Here is a 23,683-nt window from a genome sequence, read left to right as displayed (position 1 = left end):
AATTTATTATCACCGACGGGAAACCCTTTGGAGTACAGAGAAATGCAAAAATAACAAAAGGGGAGTAATTTGCGTTAAGAATATTTTTGTCCCTGCAACTCGGCTCCCCAAAGATTAAATCCTGAGTGCGCCACTGATAGTACATTCCTCCTTTTTTATAATAATTCACTGGGTAATAACGACACTCTGGCATACAGCAGTATTATCTCTTTTATTGATTCCACTTTGTTTCCTGACAAAAGCACGAGCAACATGGCGTGAAAGGAACGTTGAATCGTCACTCTATTCGATGGTGTGTTCTATTGTGCTTGAACGAGGTACAGGGTACTGAGTAAAGAAAGAAGGGAGCAAGTGACGTTACTTAAATATCCACACCGTGCGACTGAGCAAGGCTCGCGTCGTTCAAGCTTGCGAGTTAGTCGAAGGAGGTTGCTGGGACGTCGAGCCTCTTGCGAGGCATTCCGGATAGATACACCTCCGGGATGTCTGATAATCGGTAGTCATTGGCGTCGCGGTCCATCGTGCTGCGGATGTTCTCAGTCGCAGCCCTGAGCAAGGCTTTGTAGACAGGAATTGGAACTCGGATGCTGCCGCTCGCTTCCAAGTCCTGCGTCTCCGAGCTCTCCTGGAAGTTCCTCTTCTTACCACAACCTGCGAAAAGTTGCGCAGCAGAGAACAGATTAATAGTTTATGTTGGAGCTCCAGCTAGCTTCCACGCGAACAAGATCGCTTTACCTGTGAAGGCATTGCAAAATGGTCTCTTCACCTTCAGCGACTCGTCTGTGGTGAGCACGTCCAGAAGCTGCTGTTGAAGCTGGAAAGCAGGTTGCAACGTTTCTTATCCGAAAGATTGGTAAGATTTAAGGGGAACCTGGTGTAATTGGCAGGAAGTAAGGTTCTTTTGGGAGGAATTTTTTGCGAGGAAACTATGCATGTAAGCTTTTCGAAATTTTCAGGCTACGTTATTATGTATTTCAAGAAGAGAATAAATATTTTTTTGTGTAAAAATAACGAGGTGATTTGAAATGATGCGAGTATTTCGGAACGGCCAAGTTGTTCAACTGCGTGCAGTCTAGGGTCCGTTCTAGTGGCCTAAATCCGAAGAACCAAATAGTTTTGTGGTTTTAATAAAAGTACGCTACGGATGTACCTGAATCCGGAATAATATTATTAAATTTAATAAGTTTTATTGCACATTTAACGTGAAAATTTTTAGCGAAACACTCAACTAATTTTTCAAACACTCAGCGTTATCTTAATTTTGCACTTTTGAATGCGAATTGAGGTTCTTCCATAGCGTGACTTTATCGAAAATATAAAACTATATGGTATTTTAGTTTCAGGTCACGACAACGGACTCTAGAGTACATGTAGTTAAATAACTTTCGCGCCGAGGTCGTTCCGAAACACCATTTTAAATTACCGCGTTATTTTTAAATAAAAAAATGTTTGTTCACTTCTCAAAAAACATAATAATATAGCCTGAATGTTTTAAAAAGATTGCATGCATAGTTTCCCTACAAAAAATTCCCCCAAAAATCCTTGATTTCCGCCGATTACAGCAGGTTCCCTCTTAAGGGATCTCCCTGCTTCGACGACCTGGACAGGACCGCGATATTTGAGATTTTTTTAAAGAGAAACCCTCCAATTATATTAATTAATAAAAATTATATTAATAGAAAAATTAATTAAAAAATAACAGTACCTAAAACTTTAAACACGTCTTTCTCAAAACGATGTTTTTCGAATTAGCATGAAATCTCAAAAACCAATCACCCGATTTACTTCAAACTTGGTATATATCTTCAGTAGATGTCCCATTCTCGTTGTTACTAAAACTAAGTCGGTTTTTGCAAAATTAGACTTTTGCGGCTTAAGAAACCACCGATTTTTTTTACAGAAATCAATGTCTGTTTTAGACGCTGCCATTTTTTTTACTTTTCAGTATTTCTCATTTAATCTAATTCACACGATAGCCATACTCATACAGATTACATAAACTTTTAAATTTTCTATTTCAGACAACTACAACGGCTGATTTTACGCTAACCATGCGCATATGATTTTTGGAAGGCGCTCCATTTGAAGCACTATAACTCCGGATATAACCACTACTTTTGCATAAAATTTTTTTTCCATATTCTCTAAAGATTGACAAATGAAGCCACAAAGCTGGAAGTAAATATACTCAACGGTTTTGCTTTAAAAAATTCCCAAAGTTCGCATCGTTTTTCGTCCGTCGAGGGAGACCCCTTAATTAACTGTACCGATGGGCTACCTTGTTTCGAGACCTCTCAGAACGCGCCACTTGCGCCAGGCAAGCGACCAGTAAGAGGCAGCGGACGTAGTTGATTGCCTGCCAGCAGAGAATCATTCGTGAATTCATTAAGTTAACTCTCTTTTTGTTAAAACTTTGCGTCAGCAAAACTTCCAGCACAGTTGGCGGACGGCGCCGGTTAATTGAAAATGCACGGTGTCGCGGCCAAAAGTACCGATAATTACGGGGCCACGCGTAATTTCTAGTAAGCACGCCGGTTATATAAGCCTCGCACGTGAAGCTTCCAAACATGTGAACCGTTGTAATCTGCTTATGACTTTAATCAGATTTGTAGTTTGTACTGCGGTTAATTAATGTCCAACGATACTCTCGGGTCGATCGTTCCTCCGAGCGATGGGTCGGCTCGTCATGCAGGCAAATAATGACTTTTAACGGGGGCGTCACTCGTCGAAAGCGCACGAAAATATAATGGTAATTAACAAGAGAGACTAAAACAGAAATCGGTGGCTTGGGCCATTATTACACAACCCTGCTGAATCCTCGGGATCTAATTAATACACCTTCCCGAGCTTTCCAATATTCTTTCCGCAGCAGTTTCTCCATGAAGTGTCGCAATAGGCAATTTCAAATGCAATTATATCGTTGACAGGGGATGTATATTGAAAAACAACGCGCCCTTTCAAGCGCCGTCGAGAGGCAACCCGATACACGATTATACTGCGTCAAGGAAATCCGGCAGAATTATAATAGGAAACGCTTAGAAAAATTCTGGGGCCTTATTATCTCGAAGGTAATTTAATTGGAAGTTGTAAAATTCGAAGCTTCATTCCCACGTGAATTAATCTTTCAATATCTATAATCGAATGCACAGAACACATGGACTCCACAACTCTAAAAAATCTCAGGAGAAAACAGCAGGTTCCTTTTACCGAAGAATTAAAAGATCCGCGCAGAGATACCTCCTTGAGTTTGAGAGGAAAGAAGAATCACGCGGGCGAATAGAAGACGAGGGATGTGTTACCTTCATGCTGAACGTTGAGCTGGACGAGCAACTTTGGCAGACGTAGATATCTCTGGATGTGCTCCGGAGGACCGCTTCTCGACTTCTAAGCTTCCTGGCGTTCGGCTGCTCCTCGCGACAAAGGGTTGTTGCTCGCGTAAGGAGCGAAGTCTGCGTATGGGGGATAAAATCGCGCGCTCCGCTCTTCAAATACCATCCCCTCCAGCGGTGCCGCTGGAGGGTGTAAACACAGGCGCCGGAGGAAGGCACGATCGACTCGCGTAATGGCCCTTGTAACTTGTAACGCCACGTTTCACGTTCTCCGCTGCGGTTAGTCCCACATATCTCCAGTAATTCGGATGCTGCATGGGAACGTGTGAATTATGCGTCCCCGCAAGCCTCGCGCGTGTGATCCACTTCCTTAATCGCGAAACCGCCGATGCTTAAAAGGGAAGCGGTCGTCTGACGAAAAGGGTGAAATGTCAACTGCATCTTCCTCCAGAGGCTTCGACGATATCTGCCAGACACCGGAACCGCAAGCTGGCGATTGAATTTTAATGAGACTGCGGGAAGAATAGGGAGGAATAATTCATATTCTGCACTAGCAAAATACCCCCGCGCTTCGCTTCGGGCCTAGGAGATATTAAGGACTCCACCACCCCCCTTAGGGGTTGATTAGGGCAAAATCCGGAAATTGTGTTTCAGGCATTTATGCGGGTAATCTTTGTGAGTAAGAACCAAGTTGATATCTAATCGGGCCTAAGAGATATTCAGCAATCCGTGAAAATACGTTTCACCCCTTTGCACCCCCTTACGGGTTGGTTAGGGAAAAATCCTGAAATTGGTTTTTAGGCATTTACGTGGGTGATCTTTGTGAGTAAGAACCAAGTTGATATCTAATCGGGCCTAAGAGATATTCAGCAATCCGTAAAAATACATTTTACCCCTTTTCACCCCCTTGGGGGTGGAATTTCCGGAAATCCTTCCTTACTGAGTGCCTACGTTATGAAAACAATGTACCTTCCAAATTTCACGGTCCTAGGTTAAACGGTTTGAGCTGGGCGGTGATGAGTCAGTCAGTCAGGACTTCTTCTTTTATATAGATAGATAGGTTTGATAGTTTTAGCGAGAGCCCCGCTTCAACGTCCCTCGCTTTCTCGGACAATCTTGGGCAAGTGCTGAAGGATGTATGCTCTCTGAGGACTTAATAGTTTCCAACCACCTGCGGCGTTATCCCGTTCCCCGTTTTTTTTTTCGTAAGAACGAAACGGTGAATGCCTCGTAGAAAGATATGCAAACACCGAAAACAGAAGGTTGAAGTGGCGATGGACGGTCAAGATGAAGGCAGGAAGCGGCGCGGCGAGCCCAAGGCTCGCCGATAAGGGACTCTGTGTAAATCAGAGGAAAGCAGCCGGGGCTAAGTACTTACAACGTTCCCACATCAGAACCCGCTGGGTTACGCTACGGTCGTTCAACCCTCGGCAACCACCCCTCCCTCTTTTTTTCATTCAAATTTTTTAATCTCGTATTAGTGTAGATCTGATGTGGGCTCTGATTTCTATTCAAATTTTGGTCGTCCGCAGGGGGTGCGAATACTGAAATTGGGGGCGTTAAAGGTAAATTATAAATGTAGTTGATATATCCGTGAAAGTAATGGAAGGATCGGGGGAAGTATTTCCGGGGCAGGATTTTTAGTATTTTTACGGGTGAATTTACTAAACATACTTGTATAGGGTTTGCAATAGGATTGTATTGTTAAGTGAGAGATTGTTGCGTCGTTGCGTGCTTAGTGATTGGACCGATAGGTACTGATACTATTGATGATATTCAATCAATTCAATACCAAAGTACTCAGTAGGAGACATCGATACGCATCGAAATTTTAGGTACTTGGTATGGATTATCGATACCGATTGTTCTTCAACCGATACTAAACCAATACTATACTGACCCATACAGCACACTTCGTTGCAGGAACCTTGCAATGTTGCATGATTCCAGCGCAATATTCCGGTAACGTTCCTGCAATATTTCGGTAACGTTCCTGCAATATTCCTGCAACGTTGCAGGAAAGTTGCGGTGCTCAAAACCGGTTTGATGCAGTATCAAATGAAGTATCGATAATTTCGTAAGGTATCAAACAGGTATCGATACATTCGCACATGTAAGTATCGAAGAAGTATCGATTCCTTTTGATACCTTTGACTTTGATATGCATCAATGCCCATCACTATGCGTAACGCAGCGTACTATCGCTTACGCGCTTTGGCTTCTTTTTATTTTATTCTTTTCTTCGCTTTCGGTATAATTCAAGCGGTTTTCAATGGTATACCGAATATATGGGCAATTTAAAGTTAATCGACTTAATATTGTAAATCACGACGGGTTCATGCCTTATGAATAAGAGATGCGTCGAGAGTAGTATTACTTTTGATATATGACTGGCTTTGAGCGTAAAATGAATGAACCCCGCGCGAAGGGCTATATTCGATAAAGGCGTCTAGGCGAGACCGACTTTTATATAAAAATTCAGGGAAGTCGAATTGGCAACATTCGGAATTGTTTTTTCTATTTTTTATATGGGACAATTCTGTCATTGATTGCTTTTTTATAAGATACGGAAACTCGTACAAATAATAATTAGATTAAGTATTGCTAGGCATTCTTTAATAAACACTTTTACAAAAAAAAGTAGAGCATCAGACTTTTAATCTGACGGTCCAGGGTTCGAGTCCCTGTTCGGGCGTAACTTTTTTGATTTTGGCGTAACTTTAATCGTTTATTTAAGTACCTTGTATTAGTTTATCGTGGAGGGCGAAGAATTGATCCTGGAATAGAATAGAAACTCTTGAAGATTGTACAAAACTTTCTGTTTTATTAAGTATCCACTTTCAATTTACAACATATATGACTGTTTCATTTGTACACATTGTATATAATTACTTGAGCACCAAGTATCGCGTACCACAGCACGAGTTTTTTTGTTATTTATTAAAAAGGAAGACTTGATAATATATATATATATATATCTTATAATTATATCAAGTGTTCCGTTTTTCCCCTCGTAGATTACAATAATAAGATCTAAAAACCAAGTAAAGAGAATGTTTCAGTCTATGTAACACAATCTCCTTAAAAATCCGTGTATAAAAAGGAATAACAACGTTATGACATAAAGAGGAATATACAGAAATAATGAAGATGAGTAATGAATAGAAAAGTAAAGATGAAAATGCGTTACCACGTTAGAAGTAGGACAGTAAATTTAGGATTACTCAAACCCTCTCGTCACATACTCCTGCACTAAATTCGATTCGATAAGTACATGAATGAGTGTTTGAAATAACACTATAGCTGTTCTTTAACACTACCATCGGGCATACCGAAGTACACCTTCTTCGCCATTTTTATGAAGAGCCCTGTTTCGATCACCCCAGGTATCATCGAAATCCTTGTATTGATTTCATTCCAATTACTCAAGTCTCGTGGAAAGTCCCAGTCCAGAATGAAATTACCATTATCCGTTATAACTGGACCCTGCAGATAAACCGGAACAAATGTAGTTCGTAATCGTGATCAGTGTCTGGAAGAAGAATGCAAGAAGTACTTACAGCCTTAGCTAATGCCATTCTAATTTGTACGGATCCTCCGTAACTATCTTCGATTCGTCTCTGGATAGCTGTATACGCCATAGGAACCACTTCAATGGGAATGCCTTTTTTGTACTGTTCACCAAGTCTCTGAGAATTTTTCCTGAAAACCAGTAGAGCATCCAGATGAATATAAGTGTCTTAAACAAATTCCTTACCAGTACAACACTCACGTGTAATCAGCTATTATAACAAGCTGATCGGCGCAAGACGCGACGATCTTCTCTTGAAGCAAACATCCTCCTCCACCTTTGATCAGATTCATTTCCGAATCAACTTCGTCCGCTCCGTCAATTGCGCAGTCCAACTGTTAACGATGAAGCGACGATATAGACATTGATTTGGTAAAGGGACCGAACGAAAAATTCTCTATTACTTTGGGGTAGGTTTCTAAATCACCCAGCGAGAGGTGATTGTTCAGTATCAGCTGGCGAGCTTGGAACGAGGTTGGAACGCAGACAATATTCAGCTTCTCTTCCTTCACTCGTTCGGCTGAAAGGTACAACGCTTTTCTATAATCAAGAATCATGATCAAGGTCAAAGATCGGTTTTTGCGATTATCATGCGCAAATCAATGGGAGCGACGTAATCGTGGATGAAATCACGCTACTATAATTGGTGGTACTTAAGTACGAAATGAAGTGTTGCTTACCTAGTCTGAGAACGGCGTATATTATAGTTGACCCGCTGCCAATTCCGACGACGCTGTTATCCTGTAAAACAGGGATACGAACAATTCAAATGAGTGCCGACCGGCGCGCTCGTATAACCTATCATTATTCTGCAATCTCATTTACAGATGATAATTACCTTTACGTATTCGTCGACAGCCCTGTAGGCCGCGATTTTTTTGGCATTCTCGAGAGGTCCCATTTTCAGTAAGCTCCTGGAAACGACGCTGGCAATGGTTGTTAACGCGCGAATGTGTAAACGCGATCCTCGTCCATGCACCATGCGATTCACTGTTGTTCACTCTGTTGCATTCCAGCATCCTGCAATGCCGACCATCCCGACGGTCCGAATAGGGGCAGAAAATCAGCGGATTGAATAGGAACACATGATTGTTACGCGATTACGCGGGAATTTCTAGTACCGCAAAGGTAGTTTGTGCTCGTGGAGCGCTGAAGTACTCTGCTCACGAGATGCGCGGGTATTTGAAATAGAGTTGGCTGATAGAGAAATTTCAATGTTTTCTCGACAATTTTAAGAGATCAATTGAAATAGAGAGCAGTTTATAAGTTTATTGATAGGGAGTCAAAATCGTTCTGCTCTCCCAGAGCTATCAGTCGTCTGGCCTTGCCTTCTCGAACAATGGTGCCCTTTCCATCCTTGCGCATCCTCCGCCCCAGGGCCGGCGGAACCCATTATGTAAGGGCGCCAGCCGTAAAGGCAGAACATGTTAAGTAGAAAACAGGTGCAAAAATTTTGGAGGCGCCAAAAGTTTTCTTGCATAAGGGCACCAACCATCCTCGCGCCGGCCCTGCTCCGCCCTCAGCTGTTTTCCCACCGTTCCGAACGGTGGTGGAAGCGCGCTTTTCCGTTACAAGGAATAGGGTGCACATGTGGGAAGAGAAAGTAGGCCTTGCTCCGAGGACCGAGAGAGAGAAAACCCTTGAATGAAATTTATGACTTCCTTAACGTCGCCAACACATTTGGAGTCAATCGACACTCCTGAAGACTAACGAAGGACAAGAACTTCTCAAAAGAAACTCGCGATTCGTCTCAGGTCTGGAAATCGTCGTTCTCTTCACATTTCGAACCCTACCTAAGTTTCCAACTGTACCACCCGCATCGCAATCTTACATCAATATACATATAAAATACTTTTCTAACTTTGCAGTCAATCAAACCTGGATACCGTATTCCTCTGCCTCTGTATTCACCCTACCCTATGCAATACAATATTATCGTGACGAGACCAACGGGACTCGCAACATGATAAAGGAGGTAGGTGGCTGGAGTGTGCGAGACAGATAAGCAGCGTGTGCGACAAGGACAGAAATAGATGGCGTACGTGAGAAAGTGAAAGGAAATAGTGTGCGACAAGATGGAGATAGATGGCATGCCACTAACTTTGGTTATGTAAGCCTGATACTTTTTGGCTTGTAATACCAGGAATGCATGGCGCGAGGTGGTGGCGATTAGGTTGAGAGAGACTGATGATTAGAAAGAGACAGAGATACTCGGGCAGACGCGATTTTCTATAATTCTAGGTGTGAAAGGTAGAGAACATATCGCTTTGGTAGATTAATATCTATATTGTTTATGTTGAAGCGGCGAATACTCTACAAAACTTGTTAGAGTAGATAGCCCGGAGTACATATTTTCGTCAACTAATGGGAGCATTTATTAACGACAAAAGATCACGTCTGTGTAGTACCGACTAAGAACTGTTTGTAAGAGATTGATTGCAATGAAAATAATTATAACGATTGCATGGAAAAATAGCGAAAAGTTTATAGGTATATGTACTTAAGGATTAACTGTATTGTAATATACGACTCGATAATTACCAGTTACTATTAAATTTCTTCAAAACCGCACATCACCAATCTTACTGCACTTTCCTTATCTCTCCGTGTGATCGCAGAGGCTGCGCGCTATCGCTGCTGTAATATGTCGAGTCAGCTGTGTATCGTCGACAGAAACGCGCGCAAAGTGTTGGGAGCAAGTATTCAAAACGCATGTTTAAGTTACTATAATCAACTTATCAATAACCATTTAATGTCAAACAAAACATTTACAAAACTCGTTGCAGAAAATAGCCAAGGCTCTGTATATGTCCAGATGCGATTGCAAAAATCCATTAACCATCGACGAGGGGCGGGAGGGAATTAATAAAAATTTACGATTAGCATATACATACTGATGACGATGTCGCATGTTGAATTAATCCGACGAAACTATCCCGGGCAGCTAAGTAGTTAATTATAAAGGAAATGTATACAAAAGTCGTTACTGAATGTTTCTATATATAGGATCATTATTATAAGACGCGTAATGCTAAAAGTCTATCCAGTTACTCGACATGTAAGAATAAATAGAAACCACCGAGGCTCAATCGAATTTCCATTATATTCAGCATCAGAGGCGAATAACACAAAATACAACCAAACACAATTTACAGTTCAAGAATTATTATGTATAAGATTTCACTTTAATTCTCTATTAGTACTTTAATAGTAATATTCGTCTCAACGCTATCCGTATTAACGTACGACCACGCACAATGTTTCTTTCTCTCTCTTATCATAGTCTCTCTTTCTCTCTCTCTCGTTCGTTCTCTCTCTCTCGTTCGTTCTCTCTCTCTCTCTCTCCACTCCTTCACTTTCGTTCAACAGGGTTGTTTCACACACGATTTTGCATCGGTCGACGATTCTTAAAAATCAGGTAAAAATTCACGAGCGACCTTTCGCGTGGATGAAATCTCATGCATGTACGTATTCGAGCAGGCTGGGATAAAATCTTTAGCAAAAATCCATGCGTTTCGCGTCGATGCTGTCCCAACCGATGCAACTTACTTCTCCTCGCGACCAGAAAGCGACCGGGCTCCACCTTAGCTCGACAAATTTGGGGGGAAAGTCGTGCTTCGAACGTGCGCATCCAATTAGCAAGGCCGAATTTAATGTAATCTCGCGAGCGCACCAGGTGACCGTGGGGAACGCAAACACTAACGTCGATCACGCTTGGATCAGCCTTGCATGGTATACAACCAGGGCACGCATATCGCTCGATCGACTCGTGCGATCCTTTCGACAGAACGGGAAAACACTTTTTTTCGAAGCTTACGCACACGAAGCTCGCGAATACTTTCTATATAATCGCGCTATTCCACAGTTTCTGTACCGAAAACCGGGGGTGTCGCACCAATGAGCAAGTCGTGACTCGAGTCTGCAACAACGCTAATTATAACGTGTAGGTGTGTGTGTGTGTGTGTGTGTGTGTGTGTGTGTTGAGACGTTGAAACGCGAGTTTTCTATATCTCGTTTCCGAATTGTCAAAAGTCGTCGAAGCGGAAATTGTTTAAAGTAACTGGGGAAAGGCTGTTCTCTTACTTTCTTCGCACACAGGCACGCGCATACATATCCACACACACACGCACTCGCGCAGGTCTCTTTCTCGCTGGCTGGTTTCTCACTCGCTTTCTCGCACTGTCCCTGCCCGACGATCTACTTGGAGAGGACTTTGTGGGAGGCTTCGCCTCGACAAGCTTGCTTTTGATTCTACCCTCCTGTCCCGTACACCACCCTCGATCGGGTAAAACAAAAATAGGGGAAGGGAAGTCGTGCCTATGGGCGTTTTTAGAGGGCCACGGAAGCCGCTACGAATGTTCTTTTAACCCATCTGTTGGCTCTAGTGCTGATACATACAATATTAATATGCGGTTCGCTATTCCCTATGAAATTGTTCTATCGTGCTCTCCTCCGTACACCTCTCGCTTCTTCCCTTTGGCTAGGATTGCGAGTGAAACTCGTGAGGCTCGTCAGACTCTCGATGAAAAATACCGATCGCTCTTAGGATAATTAGGTGATATTATGTACGCTCGAAAACAACGCAACGCGAGGTCACTTTCTCGCCCTTCGAAACGACGAGAGCCACGCCGGGCAAGATACGGCACGACGCTTTATTCCAAATGTACTCGTCGAACGTTTCGTTGAAGATTCTATTAAACACCTTCGCGCCGTATTCTCCCCGCTCTCGCCACGAGCTTCTTCTCGAGGGAAAAGACAGCTCCCGACGTGAGGAAGGCAAACGCAACAGTTGTTGATCGTGCACACACGTATTATATATCACAGTACAAAAATACTGTGGAAAATATAGTATAATAAATATCCTTAATGAGAACAGAAAAGGGGCTTCCCTTTCTCACGTTTACAGCTCATTTTTTTTTCTCCGTTTTATCTCGTTTTTCTCGCACGTCTCTGTTTCCAATCGGCGCGGTTTATCAGCGGTGAAGTACTTATACGATCCAGAAAGTGGTTCCAGATCGTGCCGTTAATTGCGCGACGTTGTTTCGCGCCAACGACACGTCCCCTTTCGTTAAAATTATATCGTAGCAATATTATATTACAGTCAGACTCGTTCGTGGCGCTCTTTTTATCCCTCGGGGCCACTGTGTACGTACAAGCCCTAATATTAGACGCTAATAATCGATTATAACGATAAGAAACGGCATCGCAATGAAAGCGCAGTGTACAACGATAAAATCAATGAAATTCGCAATTTCTCTCTCGTTCCCACCACAGAGCCGCTTCTCCCTGCCACTTTCACGAGCCCAGCGGACTCTTCGCTTCGTCCTCCGGCTTACACTCGACTTTCGCCTCGCGTGCACGCGCGCGCGGATACAATTACACGACGCTGTACAACTGTACGCCTACGCGCGAATCGCGACGATTGAAATTCTGCGGCCAGCGCGTAGGCGTGCACGTGGATTTTCACTTTGCGTGCTTTTTCTCGTGTATACATATGTATATATAATTATATATTATTTATTTATATTTATGCGGTAGGCAATGATAGGTAAAATATAGTTTAAATTGAAAATTTCAATTCGTTCGAAGGGGAGCTGCTTCGTCGAATAGAAAAGGGGGGAAATGTCGTACGCATTCTATGTACTCTTCTTCTTCCTCTCGCGCTTAATCTTTACTCCGAAAATAAAGCCGAGATTTTGACGCGCAGTTTCAAGAATTCGTTGTGAAATTCCTTACGTTCGATCGGTAAATGTCCATATTCCCTGATGCCACTTTCTTTTTTTTTTTTTGCCTCTCGATATTTATTTCTGGGTGAAAGCAATGGTTCGAGCCGCGGAAGAATGTCTTCCCTTCCCGCCCGTTAGCCCCTCGCTCGCAAGAGCAATCCCTTTGCCATTCTCCCCCGACCGTTTGGCTCTTCTTCCTGCAAAAGGATATCCGGGAGGATCGTCGGCGTTGACAGAGAGCGAACAGAGATTGCTTCCAAAGACCATTTAATTTCTCTCGAGAGCTTTCGATACAATAATCCGAGAGAGCCCGAATAATTCTTCCTCATTTCCTCTACATCTACGAAGTTTCAAGAAAACGAGTATTAAATTACGTATATGTTATCGTTAAAAAAAAAGAGAAAACAAAGAGAGAAAGGAAAGGAGGCGCGAGAAACTTACGACGATACTCCGAGGCACCCTTTTCGTAGTCTTAACGAATAAATATATATATATATTTATATATATATATATATATGTATATATATAATGTAAAAAGCTGTCTTGTTAACGATTATGCTGAAATTCGAGAATGAAAGTGGGAGAAAGTTGTAACAATAAAACTATAACAGTATTAATACAGCATTCGACTGTTCGAACAGGCGCGTCACATCGTCCCTTCGAAACCTCCCTTGGCCAACGTCGTTATAGTACATCGTAATCAGCGTTAAAAAGTAACGATAAAAATAATATTAATAGCAAAGTAGGCGGTGTTGAACGGTCGATGATTTTACAAATTCGCAAAGTGACGTGGAAACAAGGGGGGAACCAAAGCTCGCAGCGCTGACGGAACCGAGTAGAATGAAGAAGAAACGCAGTTCTAATTCCCTCGGATTTATACTTGGAACTCGCTCGTCGCGCAAGCAAAACAATCATCTCGCCTATCCCCTCTTTGATCGATGCGGCTGATTTGGCGTAGCACGCGCGCGGAGTCTTGCTTCGTTCTGATCCGTGTGGAATTTAAAAGCGACCAACTGAAGTAGCGGGCGTCGTGTTTAAATCGTTGGCGAGAGGCGCAAATCATTCTTCCTCGTCTCGGTGCCCGCGAATCGTCACTTCGATTAATGCACGCAATTTATTTATTCAGCTTAGACCAGTATACAGTAATCATCTTGGGTTCGAGGTGTATCTCCACCGTGTAAAGGGTATGTTGCTAGACACGCATCCCTCCGAAACACGCCCGAAGTATAGTACTCCCCGTTCAATTTCTCAGGCATTACGTGTTAAGGCAATTAAGTATACTTCTTTTTTTTTTCCCTCTCTTCGTTACTTTCCTTCGCATCGGGTTTTTCTATATTTTTTGTTCGTTTCACTTGTTTTTGCGCACTGCCGCTAATTCACACATCACAAAGTACACGAGGGGGTGTGGTGGGGTGGACGGCGAAGGGCCGTGAGGGTGCTACACGAGAAAGGTGCACGTTAGTATGTGAATTGTAAAAGGTACGGTCGAAGGGTTGCTTGGGGGAGAGTACGAAGATCGAACGAAAGATCCAGGGGAGGAGAGAAACGACGCGAGAACTCGTCTGTTCGACACCATTGAGCTATCTCCCTTAAGTTTAACGGTAGATTCTGATTTCGACTTTGAACTTTTATCAGCGGAGAAAGCCTGAACACGCGACAGCTGTAAGACGATTGAAAAAAAAAAAAAAAAATAGAGACGAAAAAAAAAAATGAAAAGTCACACGCTACATATTTTATATAATTGTTTCTCATCGGTTTATATGTATATATGTATAATTTCATTCTGTTGTATCATCCACGTCTCGCAGATACACCCACGAATATAAAGCAACGTAAGATTGAGGGGGGTAGGGGGTAGTACGAGGAAAATTAATTACAATGCAAAATGTACACAGATGAACGAGACATCTATGCGGGAAACGAAGAGAAAAAAGAGGGGCTGAAGCGGGAGGTAATTGAAACTTAGTTGCACACTCGTTTTCGACGAGCGCCCTCGAATTTCGAATACACTTCTACTTCTAGTAGAATCGTTAATCCCGAATACATTCGCGTTGCGTCACACGCACGCACGCTCGGTGCGTCTCTCCTTCGAATAAAACTGATCGTGTTTCTGCTTCGCGTGGTTTCCATTCAATCAATTGCTTGGAAGAGAAAGGGTGGCAAGCAGCCCTTAGTTTATCTCTCTCGGTGCGACGCAATAACTCTTACACGTACCGAATCAGTAAAGCTTCTATTACCGGAAAACAAAAGGCACACGTACAAATACTTAATCGTCTCTTCTCTCTCTTTTTTTTGTTGTTGTTTTGTTTTGTATGATAAAATGGAGCGATTAGATTGATTAACGGGAACATACATACACGCGGGGCGTTATCTTGAAAATATTAGTAACGCCGAAGAGAACGAGGGTGGCTCCTGATGGAATACTTTTAAGTAGACAGAAATTTTCACGGAGGCGCGTGGTTTCCGAAGAACCGTTTCGAGCCTCGGTCTAATCCCTCCATTTTCGCAACACCGATTATCAAGCGGCTGTAACACGCCAAGGGATGGCCCGCCAACCTAATGTTCATAATTGTGTCATTCCGAGGCAATGCCGATGCGATCCGGCGGGTATTCTTATCTCTTTCTCTCTCACGGCCAAGCGTCCACATACATGTGTAATTTACGTGATTCTGCGAAGCATGTAGATGGCAACTTTGAAAGGCTTTCCTTTTAAGCCGACTTGCTGCCTCAGAACGTTCGTCCGACGATTAAGGGGGCTTAAGCGCGGACGGACCAGCCCAGGCAACAGTAGATACATAAATCCTCTCCGTATAAAACGTGTTTGTACATTAAAAATACATAATATATATTAGCAGCTGAGTGCCTGAGAAAAAGTACACGGTGACCAAAGAAATTCGAACCAGTTGAATGTCACGGGGCGTGAGATAAGCTGGTGCGTACGACGGGTACGGTGCGCCTTCTTTCTCATTCTCTTTTCCGTCGCTTCTGAGTATCCTCCTTCACGGATCTAACGTTGCCAATGCAGCCGCCAGTGCGTGAAGCTAATATCGTTTGCCTTATCCGGTTTACTTTTCTGTTAAGTCGTCTTCTTGTTCGTCTCAATCCTCGATCGATCGCAGCGATCGACCCCGATATGGAAGAACGTGGCAAGACTCGCTGAGGAGCGTGTACACGAGGAAGTGTATAATGACTGCAAGAAGTGAAGTTATGTACATTATTTGCATGTGTCGGCGAATCAGCCCTTGCCCTTGTTCCATGTCACATGTAACGACGAAAAGAAATGGCGAGATTAGAGGTTTGTTTTTTTTTTTTGGAGAAGTGATAAAGATAGGGAGGGTGAGGAGGAGGGCATTCGAATAATTATTAATATATAATATTATAATAATAACAATAATGATGAGGTGTTCTAAACAGTGCTAGGACTAGTGCTAGAGGGTCCTGTGAGGAGTCAGGGTGGGTGGGTACGGGCTAAGGAGGGGTTAGTGTGGGGGCGGTGGCTCCGTAGATTGGTTTCTGCCATCTACAGCCCTAACCGGCTTCCTACGTGAAGGACCTGTTACTCCAACTGGACCGACTCCACCTCTAAGGTACGCTGATGCCGGGGTTGCTATCGGTTCTCTCATAGTTCTACTAATTGGCGGCGGCAGTGGTTGCTGCAGAACCTGTAAACAACAGAGGAACTGTAGAAAACCAGCTCCAGCCTTTTCTTCGAGGTAGTCTCGAAGCTGTCTCAAGATCACGGGGGTTTATTCGTGCCTACTCACCAGCGGCTGAGGTAATACACTGTGCATCAGTGTTTGAACCATAGGCGTGTTTTGCGACGCGAGGTTATTCGAATTCGGCGGCAATCCTTGACTTTGCGGGCCTATCCCCACACCGCCAGCAGCAGCTTGAACGGTATGCGTCTGTTGCGCTGACGTTTGCGTTACGTGTTTACTCGTCGCCTGATCCCTTTTCGCCTCCTGGGTTAAACTCAATTTCTTCGTCGAGACCGCGGGAGCGTTTGCGTTTGGTGTTTCGTGACTGGTCGTGGCAGTGGTCGCGCCCGACACTGGTGTCTGCGCGGCGGATTTCTGCTGTATCAACTCCGGCAATGTTTGAGAAAGCGTCCCGAGAATGAGCTCGCGCGTGAAGAGGCTCCTGTTCGCACTCTCACGTTCAATGTTTTGTAATTGCGAGTCTGACAGAGTGGTTGTAATGCATCTGTAATAAAGAAAGATGGAGCTTAACGCCTCGCTCTACTAAGTAGTATAAAAATCGCGCGAAAAACATGAATAAACACGAGCTTCGACTAAATTGAAAGCGAGAGGAAAGCCACGCGTTCGGTTTACTCTCGAAATTCTATACTTCGAATGGGCGGTCTTAAAATATAGCTTTTGGCAGCCGCTGCACTGGCCGTGACACGCAGTTTTGCATATTTCAGACAAAGAACTTGCATATATGTATCGCGCAGGCACGTGCGTAAAAGGTCGCGCGAATGCCAGTTACTTTTCATGAATATTCCGACGTTGATAACGCGGAATGTTATTCAAGCCCCGGAATACGAGCAAATAATATACCTTGGCAGCAGAAACATATAGTTCTGCGAACTGGTGGACGATGCACCGGACGGGTTAGCCACATGGGTTGCATTATTGTTACTACTCGTACTATTTGTTACCACGCTGGTCATAGTAGTAGAATGACCACTTCCACTGGTACCTCCTCCGCCGCTTACAGAACCAATAACCTGAGTCTGCCTCCTAGGTAACCGCTCCAATTGTTGCCTAGCAACCTGAAACCACGTATCTCTTGCATCACTTATTCCAATCCAATGAACTTCGATTCAAAACGTTTTTACCGCCAGCCGTAAATACTGGGTAAATTCTTGTGTTTGGACGTACTCTAACTTGTTGTCTCTCCAGCTGCAGCTGCATTTGCAGCTGTTGTAATTGCGATGGCGTTGACGAACTCTGACCAGTTCCTCCTCCACCACCTCTACGAACACCGGATAATTGAGAGAGTAATTCTGCAATTGGATCTATACCATCTCGACTACTTGGACTCAATCCCCCGGACGAACTGAAATGCATATTGGACCTGCAGGTCCAATGACACGCCAATGAACATTATCTAAGATGAGATGACGATGATGAACTGAGGTTGAAGCCTTATTTCGCGTTCCTTAGAAACATTTACCGACTCGATATACTTTCCGCCGTCGAATGTGTGTGCAATGACATCCAGGCATGGTTACTAAGTCGTGTTCGGATAAACGGACTGATGGAATATATCGTTAAAGTGGAAGAATGATGTTTAAATACGCATTACATGCAGCCGAATATGTCGCTTGAAGGCGCATATCCAACGAGCGAATACACTCGCATTATACACAACAATTACTGTTATCAAAGCTTTTTGAAGATAGATTAGAAGAGTAGTATTCGAATACGTATATCTGGCATCATTTTGTTAGATTCTCTTCGTAGTCGTATAAGCGTACAGTACTCTACTTGCAGGGTATACTGTAGTGTCTTTTGCAACTACTTAACTTAGCGCGTACGTTAACAGATATGCATACCTGCGAGGTCGTGGCCCACAAACACCTCTAGATGGATGTGGTATTCGTCTACTATTATTTCTACTTGAAGATGGTTCATCTAGAAAAGAGATTAGGTCTCTTGGTCCGCTACGATGCTCCACACTCAAATGACCCGCAAAATCATCAGTCACATTATTAGGATCTGCTCCTGAGATAAATGCACATACTGGGCAAATCTATAGCAAAATTATAAGTTGACAAATCTTTCTGCGTAACCAGGTACATGTAAACATTCTTAGGCGGATGATATACGTACAACTTCGACAGAAGTATCTGGGTGTTCTGCAGCAACGTGCTCTTGTAAAGTAGCCTCAGTGAAACCCATTCTTGTACAGTAAGGACAAGTTAAGGATTGTGGCTGTTCTATACTCACTCCCTCTCCGCCATAATATAATTCTATGGAATGATAAATTTGAATTATCGCTCGTTTGATACTTGAAACCACCGTCGCGCGGAGGATTCCGTAATTAACTCACCAAAGTCAGATCTAGTAAGTATACACTGCATAGGATGATCAGTGAGGTGACGCGTAGTACTGGCACCTCCTTCGTAACAGTTGGCACACAAATCATAATCGTAGCAGACGAGGCACTTGTATCTGCGACCCCGAAAATTCCCCTTTAAGCAGGCGTCACAACTTACCCCTGAAATGAGCGCGGTCGTACAATGATACTTTCTCGGTAAGCCGTATTCATAAACATCAGAGTAAATTAACTGTACTATTTGATCTCGAAAACAAGAAAAATGCGGTCACGTACAAGTGTCTGATAAATGAAATACAAAGAAACAATAGGACGCGAGATGAACATTAAGAAAAACACAGTTGTTCCTACAAAAGATATTTATATATCTCTTACACATGCATGTGTGCAGTAACCTTGAACTGAATCTATAAAAAGTAACTTGCTTGAGTCTACTTTTAAATCTGTATAGGAGCACACATACACTCCTGCTAACAAAGATTGTTGTAGCAATATGTACATTTTCATATAAAACTCTACGTAAAAGTTATCATCAATAACATTGTCTCCAAAACAAATGTCCGAACAATAGAGAATGGTTAATTACACGCTAATTAAGTTTCTGTCTTTCGTAGGAAGAAGTACTTCTTGCTGAGAATGAAATATTAATTCCTGTACAGTGCTGTATAGCTGGAAAGTTCTCCCTCGCGGCTTATCGTTAATATAAAACTTGAATATTGATATGCAAGAAAAGGGAATGTTATTTAAAGATGCGTACACATCATACATCTACACATTGAAAAATAAAGACACACAAGAACAAGGTTAATCTCTCGTAATGTACATCACATAGATCAAAGTATCCGCAGGGATATGAAAAGTGACGACATTGTTGAAATCGAATATGATATTTGTAATCTGAATTATGTAACATGCACGGATGCGAAGCAGATAGAAAAAATCCTGTGTTATTATCGCGTCGAGGCGCGAGTACCCTTAACATTGCTAATACCATTGTGACGTTTAAAATTGAAAACTCCGGAGCATTCCATTGTTTGACGTCGAGACCTTGCTACTACTTAAACAACAAACAACATTGCGTTACATAAAGGAGCCACGAATTTCTGAATTTAAAGGAGACTCGTCGAAGGGGCTGAATGAATGACGAGGAGCAAGGGGAACGTGCTGCAATATGTTTTGGAGGTCTGAGATTATCAGAAAGAGAAGGGGATTGATGAAGAAGAGGAATTTTGAAGCAGTCAGCTGGTAGGGCATTCTGACAGCTGGTGAGAAATCATTTCCCCTGGCTCGCGTCCGCCCCCGCGCGGGCGGGCGGTCGAAAATAAATGACATGGCGAAAAAATTCAGGGATATCATCGAAGGGGAACATCACAAATCCACAGAAATTGGAGTAATTTTTTTCTAAGTGCTGCCATCTGGCCTCTGACATTAGACCCTTTGGTACAGGGCTCTCTTGCGAGAAATGTCTTGCGAAAAATCTCATGCATTGCAGATCCCGTAACCTCGACCACGGGCCTGCACAGAATTTCTACGTGCACACGCGAATGCCCCGTGATCCCGTGGGCCTCGCCATCGACGCGAATGAAATCTAGCGAGCTGCGAATCCGTAGGCTGACTTGCTGAGTCGGGAGCAGCGCACACGTACGTACCTTCATGTCGATTCATTTTCCGTTTAAAATCTCATATACGCCGATAGCGCGGTGTCTCGCGATCGAACGGTTTACGATATGCGATTACTGCTCGCCACTGCGTTAGTTCTTCACGTCGCTCAGTGCAGTAGACACGATGGGGAAAACATTAATCGTCAAACAAAAAATTTTTCGTTAGAATTTCCAGCGTAAAACCTAACCCAACTAGGCTGCCGTGACGTCACACTAGACCTACGCTCCCGGAGAACGTTGCGGGCAGGGTCTCTGTCATTGCAGCGTTGCCACCTGCTCGGAAACGCGCGCGGGAAATTCAAATGTCACGGGTACAGTCGTTTGTTAAACATTCATCGCCCAGGCTGTGGCGTGTTTAATTAACGGTTCTCTACGGCGGGACTATTCTCTACTCAAATTCCCATAGACAAACACATTTTGCAGACTGGTCGGGCGATTTTATTAGATATTATTTATTGTATGTATTATATTGGAGCATCACTTTTTCAATTCATCGTAGAGACTGTTTTAAATAATGCAGGATTGAAGAGGTAATAGTAATTTTATTATTTGTTAGATAAATATGAATTTTTAATGTTTCAAGAGGTATTGGTCTGGTTATTATTTATTTGTTTGTATTTGAAATGGAAAGTTCGATTTAGGTAGTAAGAAGTATTAATGGGTGTTTGGGATGCTATATTTAAAATGTGCACGACGTATTTCGCAGTTGAATAATATTAGGTAGTCGATTGGCAATCTGTTATTGTAGTTTGTGCCGAAATCTGGCAATAGGGCACTCCTTTTACGAACTTTTCCGAGTAGCTCTCGTTCGACTTCGTACTCTTCCGTGCAGAATCGCGAACCCCCGAAACCTATTTCGCGAAGTTGTTTCATTTATTGAACAATGGCGACGGTAGTTGGACGCGTTCTTGTATATGGTGGCAAGGGTGCATTAGGCTCTGCCTGTGTTTCAAAATTTAAATCGAAAAATTGGGTAAGTGACTGACACTAGAACCTGTATTACGAATAGAAAATTTGAAAGTCGATTTCGTTATCAAAAACATTGCGTTGCTCTCGTCGGAAGAAAGTTCCGGCTTCTCCTCTATATTTACAAAAATATTGAATTTGCAATTGTTGTCTAACAGCTTCGCGTACCCAAGATCAACTCGTAGAACACTCTTATATTGGTTAAATATTAATTTCTCGGGTTTATCGTTAATTAATTCCAAACAACTGTTAAGTGAAAGTATTCGAACACAGATTTCGTTGCGCAAGATTTATCTGCGGCAGATAAATAAAAATCTTTGCGTGCGTAACTTGCGTTTCCTAAATAGTATTTTATTCTCCATGAAATTATATAATTTACTAAAAGACGAGCGAAAAGTTTCGTAATGTATTCTTGTTTATAATTTTCGCGGTTAGCTGATAAAAATTTCGCGCACTTTTCGAATTTTATGAAATTTAATATTCCATATGCTGGGAGAATTATTGCGTGCATACAAATCAAATGACAATCATTATTGTATTGAATATAGCTATTAAAATATATTATTAAATAACTTATACATGGATTTAAGTGAGTAAATAATTGTTACGTGTAAATATGTATTCAGGACAAGGATTTAATTAATGACTAATCCTAAACTCTACAGGAAAATCACATCAAGGCCATAACTACTGAACTGAATCCTTTCACAATTGATCATGTCTTGCATTTATTAGCCTTGGAATTAAAACTTTGAAATTTACTTTATTTATTACACTGAAATCCTTTTAATCATAGATTTCTAACTATAATTACTTATACCTCTAATTTTCTCAAATTAGAGAAACAATTATTTTGCAATTGCTGAAGTATAATTTATGTTTGTAGTGGGTTGGAAATATTGATATGAAATCAAATGATCAAGCTGACGCAAATGTAATTGTGAAACCAGAGAACAACTGGCAAGAACAGGTAATATCACAAATTACCATTTCAGAGTACATAAATATATATACGCATTTGTAATTATTCCTTTTTGCATGTTACACAGGAGGTTGATATCCTCAAACAAGTTACAAGCATTTTAAATGGGGATAAACTAGACGGCGTGATTTGTGTGGCTGGTGGATGGGCCGGTGGGAATGCTGCCCACAAAGATTTTGTTAAAAACAGCGAACTTATGTGGAAGCAAAGTGTGTGGAGTTCAGTCATTGCTGGTAGTATCGCTGCGCATCATTTGAAGGAGGGTGGGTTTCTGTCATTAACTGGGGCTAAACCAGCGTTGACGGAGACACCAGGTAAAAAACTTGTTTAGCATTAATCATTTCTTCTCCCCTATTTTATTGTCAATCCCATGATCTTCTCGAAACAGGCATGATTGGCTATGGAATGGCTAAAGCTGCGGTTCATCAGCTTACAAAGTCCTTGGCGGCTAAGGGAAGTGGTCTTCCAAAGGATTCTTTAGTTGCGGCTGTCCTGCCTGTTACATTAGACACACCTATGAATAGAAAGTGGATGGCTGATGCTGATACGTCTACTTGGACTCCACTTGAATTTGTGGCAAAGTATAAACAACTTCTTTTATTTGTTTTATATTTTCTGCTGCCTTTTTACCAAACTGTACATTTTTCGTAACAGCCTCTTCTGGAAGTGGTCACAAAATGAAGATCGACCTGCTAGTGGCAGTCTGCTGCAGTTAATTACCAAGGACAATAAAACGGAGTTGATTACTGCTTAAAGCGATAAAACTGGAATTTCGGGAACAAGAATCCTCGGGTGCTATCATGACAAATATATATATATATATATACATATTGTAAATGTTCGATTTCGTCTTCTAATAACTCCGAATTACCTTCGAAACGTTTGTTTCGCGTTATTTGCTCAAAAACAGTTGGGCATTGTAAATATTTGCGAATACGTTCATTTGTATGTATTTGGAAATATTCACGTGATCGCTATATTGTTCATTCCACTGTAATAAGTCTGCAAAAATGAAAGACTGTGAGACTAGAAGAGTTTTTTTAAATAATTTTCGAAGGGACTTTAACGAATTTGATATTGTTTCGTATATTTATTTTTATATGAATATAATATATTTTGTATAGTTAAACGATAGATGATCCATACAACTTATCACATTCCACAGGGTTATTATGCTTGTTGCGTTAAAAACGAACACGAAATAAATCGAAATATTGAGATTGTTAGTAATTAATGATATTGAAAAGTGTTAAAAATAAAATAAAGAATAATATTGAAACGCATCATATAATGTGTCATTTATTATTGAGAAATTATATCTATGTACCAGTGCCGTCTTATCGTTTTCGGGGGCCCTGAGGCGAGCTCCGTATGGGGCCCCCTAA

At 42.2% G+C, this 23,683-nt stretch overlaps 4 protein-coding genes across 7 annotated transcripts; 1 reads left to right on the top strand and 3 right to left on the bottom strand.

Annotated features, from left to right (window-relative positions):
- Positions 1 to 181: 181 nt before the first annotated feature.
- Positions 182 to 5,113, bottom strand: LOC143373630 (cardioactive peptide). Its single transcript, XM_076821033.1, has 5 exons — positions 4,708 to 5,113; positions 3,300 to 3,795; positions 2,279 to 2,356; positions 736 to 814; positions 182 to 651 (listed from the first exon to the last, which is right to left on the bottom strand). Exons 2-5 carry the CDS (start codon positions 3,303 to 3,305, stop codon positions 416 to 418), a joined length of 399 nt encoding a protein of 132 aa, XP_076677148.1. The 5' UTR covers positions 3,306 to 3,795; positions 4,708 to 5,113; the 3' UTR covers positions 182 to 415.
- Positions 5,114 to 6,133: 1,020 nt separating this feature from the next.
- On the bottom strand, positions 6,134 to 9,838 carry Rpi (Ribose-5-phosphate isomerase). Its single transcript, XM_076821962.1, has 7 exons — positions 9,487 to 9,838; positions 7,739 to 7,920; positions 7,581 to 7,641; positions 7,305 to 7,420; positions 7,102 to 7,235; positions 6,890 to 7,031; positions 6,134 to 6,815 (listed from the first exon to the last, which is right to left on the bottom strand). The coding sequence occupies exons 2-7, from the start codon at positions 7,880 to 7,882 to the stop codon at positions 6,627 to 6,629; spliced, it is 786 nt and encodes a 261-aa protein (XP_076678077.1). The 5' UTR covers positions 7,883 to 7,920; positions 9,487 to 9,838; the 3' UTR covers positions 6,134 to 6,626.
- A 146-nt stretch (positions 9,839 to 9,984) lies between these two features.
- On the bottom strand, positions 9,985 to 20,583 carry LOC143374090 (E3 ubiquitin-protein ligase KCMF1). Of its 3 annotated transcripts, none has more exons than XM_076821960.1 (8): positions 20,339 to 20,583; positions 18,684 to 18,851; positions 18,464 to 18,603; positions 18,187 to 18,383; positions 17,510 to 17,705; positions 17,186 to 17,400; positions 16,391 to 16,829; positions 9,985 to 16,288 (listed from the first exon to the last, which is right to left on the bottom strand). In XM_076821960.1, the coding sequence occupies exons 1-8, from the start codon at positions 20,352 to 20,354 to the stop codon at positions 16,106 to 16,108; spliced, it is 1,554 nt and encodes a 517-aa protein (XP_076678075.1). In that variant the 5' UTR covers positions 20,355 to 20,583; the 3' UTR covers positions 9,985 to 16,105. The 3 variants fall into 3 exon arrangements, with proteins under 3 accessions (XP_076678075.1, XP_076678073.1, XP_076678074.1); XM_076821958.1 differs by lacking the exon at positions 20,339 to 20,583 and adding an exon at positions 19,681 to 19,735; XM_076821959.1 differs by lacking the exon at positions 20,339 to 20,583 and adding an exon at positions 19,681 to 19,735 and having other exon boundaries at positions 17,510 to 17,687.
- Positions 20,181 to 23,581, top strand: Dhpr (dihydropteridine reductase). 2 transcript variants are annotated; one of them, XM_076821964.1, is made up of 5 exons: positions 20,181 to 20,330; positions 22,203 to 22,286; positions 22,366 to 22,612; positions 22,687 to 22,879; positions 22,953 to 23,581. In XM_076821964.1, exons 2-5 carry the CDS (start codon positions 22,221 to 22,223, stop codon positions 23,050 to 23,052), a joined length of 606 nt encoding a protein of 201 aa, XP_076678079.1. In that variant the 5' UTR covers positions 20,181 to 20,330; positions 22,203 to 22,220; the 3' UTR covers positions 23,053 to 23,581. The 2 variants fall into 2 exon arrangements, with proteins under 2 accessions (XP_076678079.1, XP_076678078.1); XM_076821963.1 differs by lacking the exon at positions 20,181 to 20,330 and adding an exon at positions 21,162 to 21,323.
- Positions 23,582 to 23,683: the final 102 nt, after the last annotated feature.

Source organism: Andrena cerasifolii, chromosome 10 (genome assembly GCF_050908995.1).
Source record: "Andrena cerasifolii isolate SP2316 chromosome 10, iyAndCera1_principal, whole genome shotgun sequence".
Lineage (NCBI taxonomy): Eukaryota > Metazoa > Arthropoda > Insecta > Hymenoptera > Andrenidae > Andrena > Andrena cerasifolii.
The sequence above is the reverse complement of the archived record's forward strand: the minus strand, read 5'-3'. Positions and strand labels throughout refer to the sequence as shown.